We start from the raw sequence: 12,719 nt of genomic DNA on the forward strand, positions 1-12,719 counted from the left end.
GCTCCCCCTCGCGCCCCAGCTCCGGGGCCGATCCCCCGCCAGCCCCCCGCTCCTCCCGGGCTGCTCCCGCGGCATGAAGGCGCTGCAGGCTGCGCTCAGCCGGGCATCCCCCGGCGCCCCGCGCCCCGTGCGCCCCGGCGCCCCGCGGCCGCCCCCGGCTCTCAGCTGCCGCCCCCTCTCGCCTTGCAGAGCCCGGGCAGGTCTGGCCAGGATGGCGGAGAACGGGCTGCGGGACAAGGTGCTGAGCCTGGACTCCATGAACCCCTGGGTGAAGCGGGTGGAGTACGCAGTGCGGGGCCCCATCCTAACCCGCGCGGTGGAGCTGGAGGAGGAGCTGCGGCAGGTAAGGGGCAGAGCCGCCCCCTGGATCGCTCTGCTGGGCCCTCAACCTCTCCCCGCCCCGGCTGTCCCGGCGGGTTGGATCGCCAGCCCCTCGGGCAGGGACCCGCTGACCGCGGTGCTGTTTGTACAGCGCCTGGCACCGCGCGGCCGCCCGCTCTCGGGGGCCCTGGGGAGCTGCCGGAATAAACAGTCTCCTTAATAAGAGTTAGACCCCCCCCCCCCCGCGGGCTAGGCGGGCATCAGCATGGGCAGGTTCTCTCAGCAGTGCCCACTGGCCTCCCGGTGCCCCCAGTGCCTGGGCACCCTGCCCCCCCAGTATACGATTGCCCTGCCCCCCCTGCCCCCCCTCCCTGGGTCCGATCCTGAGCGAGGCCCCCCAGCTCCTCTGGAAGCCCATGGGAAGCGTCTCTTGGGCATGGGCCATGCGTTCCTGTGAGAGCACAGCGCCCGGCTCCTCTGACAGCTGCCTTCCAGTCCCCGCGTCCCTGGCACCATGTGAAACAGGCTGAGGGCAGGAGGGCGCCCGGCTGCCGATTTCTTCACTGTGCGCTGGGAGCACAAAGTCTTGAGCAAACACCTGGAAGTTGCCTGGGACCAGCCCGGCGGTGGGGGGGTGTGGAACTGCCCTCATCCCAGAGCCCTGTGCAGACTCTGGAGCGGGTTTCCCCGGGATCCCACCAGCACTCCTGAAATGCAGCCACTTCTGGGGTGGAAAGGGGCAGCGCACAGTGAGGCCGGGCAGCAGGCCAGGAAGGGAAGACAAACTCCACAGGAGTGGCCTGTGACTCCCTGGGGTCAGTTTTGCTAGCCCAGCTCTTAGGAAAGGTGCAATGGGACCGGGAAGGAGCACAGGGTTCAAAGGTGGCAGCTCCCGTGGCACAGGGCCCCTAGCACTGCAGTGGGGCATTAGAGTCTGTATAGGCTCAGGGGAGAGCGCCCCCAGCCCTTACTAAGCCCTGAGTCTGGTTCCCCACAGCACAGCGCCCCCTGGCACCGCACTGGGACACTGGGGGTCTCACTGGCTCGAGGCTACCAAGCTCCGCAGGGGGGAGGAGGAATTCCTCCTCCTGCCCGGGGGCTCGCCCCCTGCCGTTTCTGTGGCCGGGTGATCGTCCAGGGGCGGGGGAGACACTGGCCACACACCTCTGGGGCTGGGGCCTCCTCTCCTGAGGGGATGGAGTGGGACCCCATTGCCTGCCACACTGACAGATCCCGCCGGACCCCAGGGCTTGCCATGCTGGCTGGGGCCTCATCCGGCGCCGTGTCTGTTTCTGCCTGGTCAGGCCACACCACCAGCTGGAAGGTGAGGCAGGGGCGGGGCCAGTCACCAGGGTTACACTTGCACCTGGGCGTGTACTCTGCGCACCTGGGCGCAGTGTCTCCCTGTCCTGACATAACCTGGCTCCGATCCCCATCTCACTCTTCCCCTCTCCTTCCTCTGTCCCCACGGCAGGACCCAGGGGGAGGCAGGAGGCTCCCAGAGGGAGGTGATCCAGGGCTGCCGCTCCGGGGTAGCTCTGTGCAGGCAGGGGGCTCAGCGAGGTGCCGTCCATGCCCGCTAGGGCTGGGCTGCCTCTCACTGTCCTGGTGCACGTGCTAGTGGTGGCGATGTGGGGTTAATGCGCGGGCGAGTCACAGCCCAGGCAGGCTCCATGCCCCCTCGCCAGGGATGGCCGCTCACTCACAGTGAAGGGCAGCTGGGGACGTCTCTCCTGCCCTGCCAGTGTGTCAGCTACTGACAGCAGCAAGAACTGGGCCCTTCCTGCCCGATCCTGGCACTGTCCGGTCTGGCAGGTGCAGGCAGGTGTGCAGGAGGCTCCAGGGCCGGGGCTTTGACAGCCTCGTTCACCCTGGCACAGGACATCAGACCCGGCAGCAGCGACTGTCCCGCTGGCCTGGCCTAACACAAGCCGCTGTCCAGGGCCGGGAGTGGCCAACAGCCCAGGCAGGCGTAGGGGGTGCAGGGGCACTGGACGCTGAGACCTGTAGCTGCAGACAAACCAACCTACACACAGAGTCAATCTGTGGGCACCAGGAAACCCCGGGGCTGCATGCATGGGCACCTGCAATAACGCGTCAACAGCCGGGTTGGGATTTGAATCTTGCTCCAAAAACCCAGGCCCTGCCCCTTGAGCTAGAGGAGTATCTCCTTGAGCTGTGAGCAGTACGGGGCCTATGGCACAGAGCTGGGCAGTGCTGAGTCCATGCAGGAGAGGGCAGTGGGGTGTGTGTGTGGTCTCACCAGCCAGGCCTCCCCTCCCAACAGGCTGTGGCTCTCCCCTGCCCAGTGACTGCTGCATGCTATGAAGTGCCCGGGTGTCAGAGGTTGTGCCCTCCGTAGTTAGCAGTGGCAGTAGGCTGGGTATGCCGCTGGCTGGGAGGGTTCCTCTGGCACCAGCAGGTTCTGCTTTCCCAGGCCTGTGGCCTGTGCTGCATGGCATGGTGCCACCTTGCCGGCTGCTTTGGCCCAAAGGAGCCTGTCTCACTGCCAGCCTCCGACCAACCACCACAAGGGATGGCCTGGTCCCATGCACGGCCCCCAGGCCTGCCCTGGACAGCGTCCAGCTGGCTCGGCACGTGTCACGTCCCCACCACGTAGCCCACGTCCCCAGGTCCATGCCATTGCTCTGCACACACAAGCGGGGGCCCTTGTCCCTCCCCGGGATCTGGGCTCAGCCCCCTGGGGGCCGGGGAGGACAGCCTGTCCCATCCCAGCACCTGGGACATGGTGGGGCCCACTCTCCCTCTCGCCCTGACCCTGGGAACTCCTGGGCCCTGGGAGGGGCAGCACAGGGCAGAGGGTTGCATGGACGGGGCTGAGAAAGGTCTGCCCTGCCTGGGGTCATGGGAATGGGCAAGAATCCTTGGGGCGTGGGGTATGGGTTTGGGACAGGCGGGCCAAGCGCAGAGCCACTCGGCTCCTTGCAGCTCGTGTGCCCTGCCAGGGCCTGGCGCTGCCCTGGCTCTCGGTCCCTGATGGCCAGCCTGGGCGGCGCAGGCACGTTCCCGTGCCGGGCTGACTGTGCGTATCCCTTGTGCGATGCCTGGCACTGTGGGTTCACCCACACAGGTCAGGGCAGACGTGTGGCGTGGGGCAAAGTCCCCGGGGGCGGGGTGGGTGCACCTTCCCCAGCTGATCCTGGAGCAGAGGGCAGAGTCCCGGGCTCGGGCATGACGCAGGAGTTCTCGCTTCCGAGATGCATCATCCTCAGGGCACTGACCTCCCTGCCTGCGTGCGTGTTACAGGCTGGGCAAGCAGCCAGGCCTGGAACGCCCCGGCCCCGCCCACCGGGGGTGCGGTGGGGCACGGGGGCAGGAGTGCTGGCTGGGCGGAACTGCAGCCTGTCGGAGGGGGCAGGAGCCAGGCTGGCAGGGGACGGGCAGCTCCCAGCAGCTCTGCTCCGGCCTGGGTCTGTGGGGTGGGCGCGCCGGCTGCAGGGCATCTCGAGGGTGGCAAGGCAGGTGCGGCAGGAATCTGCCGGCCTGGAGCCTCAATCCAAGCCCCTCACTGCGTCGCTGGGCAGCGGGACGTGCTCGCCCCCTGCAACCACAGCCCACTTGGGGACACCAAGGCCCCAGGGAGGTGCTAGGGGGCGCTGTGCTGCAGGGTGGGGGGGATCTGCAGGGGGAGAGATATCCTATCCTATCTTATCTCCTAGAACTGGAAGGGACCTTGAAAGGTCATCGAGTCCAGCCCCCTGCCTTCACTAGCAGGACCAAGTACTGATTTTTTGCCCAACTCCCTAAGTGGCCCCCTCAAGGATTGAACTCACAACCCTGGGTTTAGCAGGCCAATGCTCAAACCACTGAACTATCCTTCCCCCAAGGGGCTCTCTCCCCTCTGGATGCAGGCCCCAGGGGGGCGCTAGGGGGCGCTGTGCTGCAGGGCGGGGGATCTGCAGGGGGCTCTCTCCCCTCTGGATGCAGGCCCCAGGGGGGCGCTAGGGGGCGCTGTGCTGCAGGGCGGGGGATCTGCAGGGAGCGCTCTCCCCTCAGTGAGTGCAGGCCCCAGAGGTGCGCTAGGGGGCGCTGTGCTGCAGGGCGGGGGATCTGCAGGGGGCGCTCTCCCCTCTGGATGCAGGCTGGGTATCGTAGCTGGGGGAGGTAGCGCCCTGGTAGGGGCAGCTTTCCCAGGGTTGGCTCCGTTCTCCCTCCTCCCTCTTTCCTCCTGCAGGGTGTGAAGAAGCCTTTCACAGAGGTGATTAAAGCCAACATCGGCGATGCCCACGCCATGGGCCAGCGCCCCATCACCTTCCTGCGCCAGGTACGGCAGGGCCCTGCCACCCACCGGGAGCGGGAAATGTTGCGGGGAAGGGGGCACCCCCCCCTCTGATCTGAGTCTGGGGGACAGGCCTTGGGCTGGGCCCCTGCAGCTCTGCGGGGGTGCGGGGTGGGCAGGGAGCTGGGAAGAGCTGTGCTGAGGGGGGGGGGCTATAAAACCCAGCCAGTGTGGCTAGTAACCCTCTGCCTTTGTGCGGGGGACAGTGAGGCGCAGGGAGGGAGGGGAGGTGTCTGAGCTTGCTCAGGGCGCCAGTTGCGGAGCCAGCAATAGAAACCAGGAGTTGTGGCCCCCAGCCCCCCAGCTCTAACCACTGGCCAGGCTTGCTGGGCCATTAGACCAGAGCAAGGGGGCACAGGGCACAGACGATGGGGGTGAAAGGGCTCAGGAGCCTGTGGAACTCACTGCTGCAGGAGCTTGGTAACTCCGGGCATGGGCTAGACGCTGAGACGGCTCTTCCCTGCAGCCCCATCACATGGAGTGGGGGGACCCTGCTGGTCCCCGAGTCCCCTATCAGCCAGGCTAGGCAGGGAGGGCTCCTGGGGCTGGGGACACCGGAGCGGGAGCCGGGCGGCAGCTGCGTGGCTGTGGGGTGGAGCGTGGAGCCATCTCGAGGCTTTGTGCCCCGCAGGTCAGCGCCCTGTGCCTGTACCCTGAGCTGCTGAGCGAACCCCTCTTCCCCGACGACGCCAAGCAGCGAGCACGCAGACTGCTGGCAGCATGCGGAGGGCAGAGCGTCGGTGAGTACCCCCCCGGGAACCCGGCCTGCCGCCCCCCCGGGAACCCAGCCTGCCGCCCCCCCCCATGGGAACCCAGCCTGCTGCCCCCCCCCGGGAACTCAGCCTGCTGCCCCCCCGGGAACCCAGCCCGCTGCCCCCCCGCCCCAGAAACCCAGCCTGCCGCCCGCCCCGGGAACCCGGCCTGCCGCCCCCCCGGGAACCCAGTCTGCTGCCCCCCCACCCCAGAAACCCAGCCTGCCGCCCGCTGCCCCCCCAGCCCAGTGTGCTGCCCACCCTCCCCCCAGCCCAGCGTGCAGCCTGCCCCCCCAATATGCTGCTCACCCCCCAGGCCCAGGGCTCTGCCAGGCCCCCACCCAGTCACAGCAGAGTCCCACGTGACCCATAGGACACCTGCAGGGGGGTGTCCAGAGCCACATGGGATGACTGCTTGGCTAAGGGCCCGGGCCTGGCCGCTCTGGGCGCACAGTGCCCTCGAGGGCGCCACATACAGAAGAGCAGGACCCTGGAATGTGTTAAAATCTGTGTAATCTACTCGGTGGCTTCTGGGGGAGATGAGTTTGGGGGGGCTCTGGCTGATACCCCAGATCCCCTGTCCCCCAGAGGGGCCCCTCCAGGGTGGACGGGGTGTACAGGAGAAGCTGTCCCTGTTCCCTGCATGGCCAACAGCATCTCTCCAACCGGGAGCACTAACCCCCCGATGCAGCCCCCCAGCCGGGCCCTGACGGCAGCACCCCCCAGAGCCTCCTCTGCTCACCAGCAACCCCCAGCGGCTGCTACCCCAGCCCCTAGCTCGGTCTCTCCCCCACAGGTGCCTACACGGCCAGCCACGGCATCGAGATCATCCGCCAGGACGTGGCCCGGTACATCGAGCGGCGGGACGGGGGCATCCCCGCCAACCCGGACAACATCTACCTGTCTACGGGTGCCAGTGACGCTGTCATGGTAGGGTGTCCTGTCTCCCCCCCAGCAACGGGCACACGTGTGGGGCTGCAGGCTGGGACTGGGGGGCATCAATAGAGCTGGGCTGGGGGGCGGGGCCCAGGACTGTGGGTTGGGAGTGTGGGGCACCAGCAGAGCTGTGGTGGGGGGAGCCCGGGGCTGGGGTAGCAGGGGCTGCGGGTCAGGACTGAGGGGCATTGGCAGAGCTGGGGGGAGCCCAGGGCTGGGAGAGCAGGGGGCTGCGGGTCGGGAGTGAGGGGCACCGGCAGAGCTTGGGGGAGGACTCTGCTCCCACTGGGAGCTTTACTCTCTCCCGTTCCGGAGCTCTCGGTGCCCCCGTGCCCGGGGAAGGGTTGGCCTCGTGCTCTGCTGCCTGGTTGCTGCTGCCCCTGGAGCTCCCAGGACCCCTCCCCCCACCCTGGGCCCTGGGCCCCCCGTTGGCTCTACCCTCAGTGCAGTGCCCAGTGGGTTGGGCCCCAGCTCTCAGGCCAGCGTTGCCTGGGCGCTCGGGCAGCCTCACAAAGGGCCCTTTGTGCCATGCTTGGCACAGCCCTGGCAGACTGGCAGCCACGGGCCTGCTGGGAACTCACAGGCTGGGATGGGGGGGGGGGGATGACAGAAGGGGGCAAGGGGGGATGGGGAGGCTGCCTCCAGGTAACCGCTGCGAGGGGCAATGAGGGGCAGGTGCCTGACCCTGCCCTGCACCCCTGTCCCCGGGTGGGGGGTGTGCTCCAGGGGTGTGTGGTCCAGTGGGCACTGCCCAGAGCATCAATGGCCCTTTGGTTGCAGCCCCCAGGGCCCTGCTGCTCCTTGGGGGGAGCCCTGACCCAGACCCATTGCCACACCCTTGTGCCCCTCTGCCCCCCGCGCTGCAGCCCCGGAGGACCCCTGGTCCCTGCCCACCCCGCGCTGCCCCTGCCCATCCCTCCCTCTCTCCCCAGACCATGCTGAAGCTGCTGGTGTCGGGGGAGGGCCGGTCGCGGACGGGCGTGATGATCCCCATCCCCCAGTACCCGCTCTACTCGGCTGGCATCGCCGAGCTGAACGCCGTGCAGGTCAACTACTACCTGGACGAGGAGCACTGCTGGGCGCTGGACGTCGGGGAGCTGCGGCGGGCGCTGCACCAGGCCCGCGGGCACTGCCAGCCCCGTGTGCTCTGCATCATCAACCCTGGGAACCCCACCGGTACCGCGGGGGCGGGGAATGGGACAGGGGCCTTTCTCCTCCAGGGGGCGCCGGCTCCTATCCAGCCCCAGGGCAGGGACTGCCTGGCTCAGGGGGGCAGGGAATGGGGCCCGGGAGATCTCCAGAGGTGCCCAGCCAGCACCTGTCACCAGCCCTTAACTCGTTAACTGGCTCTTTTAACGAGCTCCAGCTTCCCCCTCACCAGCCGTGGGGCTGGGTACTAGGGTGACCAGATGTCCCATTTTTATAGGGACAGTCCCGATATTTGGGGCTTTTTCTTATATAGGCTCCTATTACCCCCTCATCCCTGTCCTGATTTTTCACACTTGCTGTCTGGTCACCCTACTGGGTACTGAGAGGTCAGCGCAGGGTGGCCAGGTCCGGGTAGCAGCCGAGCCCCCCAGCCAGGGTCAGGCAGAGGCAGGGTGTGCTGGGGGGAGCCAGGACTCCTGGGTTCTTCTATCCCAGCATTGCCAGACTCTGTATGACCCTGGGCCCGTCTCGTCCTCCTCTGCCCCTGGGCCTCAGTTCACGGCTGTAACACGGGGGTGACCCTGAGCCACCTGCCAGGGGCCCGTGCCGGGAATTAATGCTTGTGAAGAGCTTTGAGATCCGTGGGTGGGCAGAGGAAAGGGGCAAGGCGCCCGGGTGTCTGGGGCACTGGCACCACGACTTGTGAGGGGTGAGGAAGGGAATGGTGCCATCCAGGCAGTGCTGTGCCCGCCTCCTGGCCTATGCCCCCAGTGCCGGGGGGCAGAAGGTCTGGGCTGGCATAGGTCCCTGTACAGAGCTGTCCCCCAGTGCCAGGGGGTGGGTGAGGGCGGCCTGGGGGGCAGGAGGTCCAGGCTGCTGTGGGGCCCTGAGGAGCTGGCCCCAGTGCTAGGGTGGGTGAGGGTGGCATGTGAGGGCAGGAGGTCCAGGCGCTGTGGGGGTCTGTGGGGACCTGTCCCCCAGTGCCAGGGTGGGTGAGGATGGCGTGGGAGGGCAGGAGGTGCTGGCTGGCGTGGGGCCCTCCATGTCCCCCTGATGGGCTTGTCCTGTGCCCACAGGCCAGGTCCAGAGCCGGAAATGCATCGAGGACGTCATCAAGTTTGCGTGGGAGGAGCAGCTCTTCCTGATGGCCGATGAGGTGAGGGCGAGAGCTGGCTCCCAGCCCCTGCTGCCCCATGGCCGGGCTCCCTGTCCTGGGGTGTGGCTCTCTCTGGGGGGCCTGAGCATCTCTTCTGGGGAGCCAGCCCGGCGCCCCGCACCAGAGGGGCTGGCAGAGCTCTGGCGCTGCCCAGGCCCAGAGGCTGTAGGGTCCCATGGGCGGGTGGGTGTTGGCCCTGGCGTGGCCCGTGGGGTTGGCCGTATTCCTGGAGGTTTCATCATCACACAACAGCAGCTTAATTAAAGATTCATCTTCGACTCTTGGAGGCTCCAGGAGAATCCCGGAGGGTTGGCACCCCGAGACCTGCTGTGGGCCCAGCGGTGGGCCTGGCGGGCGCCCTGACCCCTCTCCCCCCCACAGGTCTATCAGGACAACGTCTACGCCGAGGGCTCCGAGTTCCACTCCTTCAAGAAGGTCCTTTTCGAGCTGGGTCCCAAGTACTCGAGCGTGGTGGAGCTGGTATCCTTCCACTCCATCTCCAAGGGCTTCATGGGAGAGTGAGTGCCCCCCGCCCGCCCCCGCTCTGCCCCCCGCGCCGAGGCCGTCTGCCCAGCGTCTGGGGCATGGGGCAGAGCACGGGGCATGGAAAGCCCCCTGTGGCGCCCCCTGGTGGCTGTGCCCTCCACGGGCTGGGGAACCCCACTGGCAGTGAAGAGTGGGGCCATAGTCCCGTGCCCACCCCCAGCCTGGCGCCCCTTCGCCCCGGGGTCCCAGAGACCTCGCCCCACAGGGGGCGCCCCCCCTGAGCAGGAGAGACACAGGTCCCAGGGCATCGAGGGGCGAGGTAGGGACTCATGGGGTGCCTATGGGGGGAGCAAACCAGTGATCCCCCCCAAGTAGGGGGGAGCCAGGCCCTGCCCCCCAGGGGTCCCAGAGGGAGGGGGAGCCAGGCCCTGCCCCCCAGCGGTCCCAGAGGGAGAGGGGAGCCAGGCCCTGCCCCCCAGGGATCCCAGAGGGAGAAGGGAGCCAGGCCCTGCCCCCCAGGGGTCCCAGAGGGAGGGTGGAGCCAGGCCCCGCCCCCCCAGGGGTCCCAGAGGGAGGGGGAGCCAGGCCCCGCCCCCCAGGGGTCTCAGAGGGAGGGGGAGCCAAGCCCTGCCCCCGAGAGGTCCCAGAGGGAGGGGGAGCCAGGCCCCGCCCCCCAGGGGTCCCAGAGGGAGGGGGAGCCAGGCCCTATGTCTCACCCTCTCGCCCCCAGGTGTGGGTTCCGGGGCGGGTACATGGAGGTGGTGAACCTGGATCCGGCCGTGCAGCAGCAGCTCTCCAAGCTGATGTCGGTGCGTCTGTGCCCACCTGTGCCCGGCCAGGTGCTGCTGGACATCGTCATGAACCCACCAAAGCCTGGCGAGCCCTCGTACCAGAGCTTCATCCGGGTAAGTGTGGGGGGCTCGCAGCCACGGCCCCGATCCCCCCCACCAGCCCCAGCCCCACCCTGAGGGGCACCCCCCCACCAGCTCCATGAGCATCTTACCCCAGATCCACCAGCTGCCCCCTGCACCGGCCCCTTTCCCCTCGCCAGGGAAGGCCCCATGCCCACCTCCTCCACCACCCCATGGGCCTCCCCCTGACCCCCCAGGCCCTGCTATTCCCAAGTGCCTGTCCCCACTTCCCCTTGCCTGCAGCCCCCTCTTCTCCCCCACGGCAGTCCCCTGCCACTCAGCGCTGTGGGTCTCTCTCTCGGCTCCCAGGAGAAGCAGGTGGTGCTAAGTAACCTGGCCCAGAAAGCGCAGCTGATCCAGGAGATCTTCAGCCAGGTGCCCGGGATCTGCTCTAACCCCGTGCAGGGCGCCATGTACTCCTACCCCAGGATCCAGATCCCAGCCAGGGCTGTGCAGGAGGCCCAGGTGAGAGCCGGGCACGGTGACGGAGCAGCCTGGGGGCTGGGGGAGCAGGGCCAGGGGAGAGCCGGGCACGGAGCAGCCTGGGGGATGGGGATGGGGGAGCGGGTCCGGGGAGAGCCGGGCATGGAGCAGCCTGGGGGATGGGGATGGGGGAGCGGGTCCGGGGAGAGCCGGGCATGGAGCAGCCTGGGGGATGGGGATGGGGGAGCGGGTCCGGGGAGAGCCGGGCACGGAGCAGCCTGGGGAATGGGGATGGGGGAGCAGGGCCGGGGGAGAGCCGGGCACGGAGCAGCCTGGGGAATGGGGCTGGGGGAGCAGGGCCGGGGGAGAGCCGGGCACGGAGCAGCCTGGGGGATGGGGATGGAGGAGCAGGGCCGGGGGAGAGCCGGGCACGGAGCAGCCTGGGGAATGGGGATGGGGGAGCAGGGCCGGGGGAGAGCCGGGCACGGAGCAGCCTGGGGGATGTGGGTAGGGGAGCGGGTCCGGGGAGAGCTGGCACAGAGCCGGCATCTCTCCTCCCATCCCATCTCCCCTAAGCCCAGCCCTTGCTCCTCCCCAGGCTCGGGGCTTTGCCCCAGACATGTTCTTCTGCCTCCAGCTGCTGGAGGAGACGGGCATCTGCGTGGTGCCAGGGAGCGGCTTTGGGCAGCGAGAGGGCACCTATCACTTCAGGTAAGGGCCCCCTGGCCACGCTCCACACCCGGGGCCCCTGGGAAGGGCTGGCAATGCGGAGCTGGGAGAGACCCGGCCGTCTGTCCCCCCTCCCCCCGAATCCTGACACCCACCCCTTCTGCCCAGCTCCCACAGCTCCTCACACCCCCAGCCCCCCCTGCCCCTCAATCCCGACCCACAGCCCTGCCCCCTCGGGAGGTCTCTGACTCCCGCGTTCTCTTGTGCCCGCTTGAGCCCAGCTGTGCAGGGTGTGGGGGGGGGGTTAACCCCCTGGCTCCCGGGAGGGGGCGGGGCTGGCAGGCTGGGCTCAGCCAGGCGCCCGGACTGAGGGATCTCTCTGCCCGCAGAATGACCATCCTGCCGCACGTGGAGAAGCTCCAGACCCTGCTGAAGAAGCTCAGCCAGTTCTATGCCAAGTTCACCCAGGAATATTCCTAATGTGCCGCCCGGGGCAGCCGCCAGCTCTGCCCTCGCCGGGGGCCGGGGCCGCGTGTCGCTCTGGCAGTGGGACTGGCAGCTGTCCATGCCCCCACACTGGGATCCACCTGTGCCAGCCCAGCTGCCCCGCTCGCCGAGTGCTCCTGAGGGGTGCCAGGCGCTCTGGGGCTGTGCCATGTCCCCGACACTTCATCCCCCCCTGGCCTTTGGGGGTGGGGCAGCTGGGGCACGGGACGCACCAGCACCGGGCAGCCGTGTGCCAGCGAGCTCGCAGCCCCTGCCCCCCGTGGCCCAGCTGACTGAACTCCACTAGCCCCGTGCAGCCTGCTGGGCACCGCTGGATGAGGTGCCCTGGCATCTGGGCAGGCCCTGGCATCGCCAGTCAGTGGGACCTGCAGGTGGGCTCCAACAGCACCCTCTGTGCCTCTCACGCACGTCCCCCGGGCCAGGGCACGGGGCACCACGCTCTGTCTGCCAGACCCTGCCCAGGCTGTATCACCAGCCCTGTCTGGGCCAGCACAGCCCCTGCCCCCCCACTGATGCCAAGCTCCAGGTGCCCACCAGCTCCTTGCCACCCACATGGTGCCTTGAGCCATCTGTCCTGAAGTGCCTTGTTCCCCCTCCTCCTCTGCTGGCCCCCGTGCCCTGCAAGGGGGCAGCCCAGCGGCTCTGTCTGCCCCATAGGCCAGGCCAGCAGGGCTCGCTGCGCCACCCTCTTCCCCGGGGCTACAGCGGGTCAGACAGAGCCCCCCAGAGACCCAGGCTGGCCACACGGTGCCTGCCCAGGTGGAGAGCTGCCCGCTAGTGGCATGGACAGCTGCAGCCCATGGAGGGACATGCCCAGCCCAGGCAGGTCTAAGTGTCACTGATTGAGCCTGTGGGGCTTTGTTCTGCTCCCCCCTCCAGCTCATCCCCAGGAACCCCCTGCGCCTGGGTCCTGGGCAGAGACGTGGCTGGGGGCGGGGCATGAGGCTGGGCGATGGCCAGCTGGAGACGGGGCTTCACGGGGGCCTGGCCTGGACCACCCCAGAGCAGCAATAAACAGTTAATGACTGAACAAGGGTCGCTGCGCTGTGTGTGTGTGTGTGGGGGGGCATTGCTCTCGAGGGGGAGCACACTGGGGCACACAGCCACCC

The 12,719-nt window shown here is 68.4% G+C and overlaps 1 protein-coding gene across 1 annotated transcript; it reads left to right on the forward strand.

The window, feature by feature from the left end:
• The first annotated feature begins 208 nt into the window (after positions 1 to 208).
• GPT (glutamic--pyruvic transaminase) lies at positions 209 to 11,583 on the forward strand. Its single transcript, XM_065399082.1, has 11 exons — positions 209 to 343; positions 4,517 to 4,606; positions 5,253 to 5,361; positions 6,170 to 6,303; positions 7,242 to 7,485; positions 8,535 to 8,614; positions 8,996 to 9,132; positions 9,831 to 10,005; positions 10,321 to 10,476; positions 11,033 to 11,145; positions 11,493 to 11,583. Exons 1-11 carry the CDS (start codon positions 212 to 214, stop codon positions 11,581 to 11,583), a joined length of 1,461 nt encoding a protein of 486 aa, XP_065255154.1. The 5' UTR covers positions 209 to 211.
• Positions 11,584 to 12,719: the final 1,136 nt, after the last annotated feature.

This window comes from Emys orbicularis, chromosome 2 (assembly GCF_028017835.1).
Source record: "Emys orbicularis isolate rEmyOrb1 chromosome 2, rEmyOrb1.hap1, whole genome shotgun sequence".
Taxonomy (NCBI): domain Eukaryota; kingdom Metazoa; phylum Chordata; order Testudines; family Emydidae; genus Emys; species Emys orbicularis.

Coding starts and splice junctions, on each gene's coding strand:
- GPT (XM_065399082.1), top strand. CDS start 212: ATGGCGGAGAACGGGCTGCGGGACAAGGTGCTGAGCCTGGACTCCATG. Junction 7,486..8,534: donor CAACCCTGGGAACCCCACCG/GTACCGCGGGGG, acceptor CTGTGCCCACAG/GCCAGGTCCAGAGCCGGAAA. Junction 11,146..11,492: donor GAGGGCACCTATCACTTCAG/GTAAGGGCCCCC, acceptor CTCTGCCCGCAG/AATGACCATCCTGCCGCACG.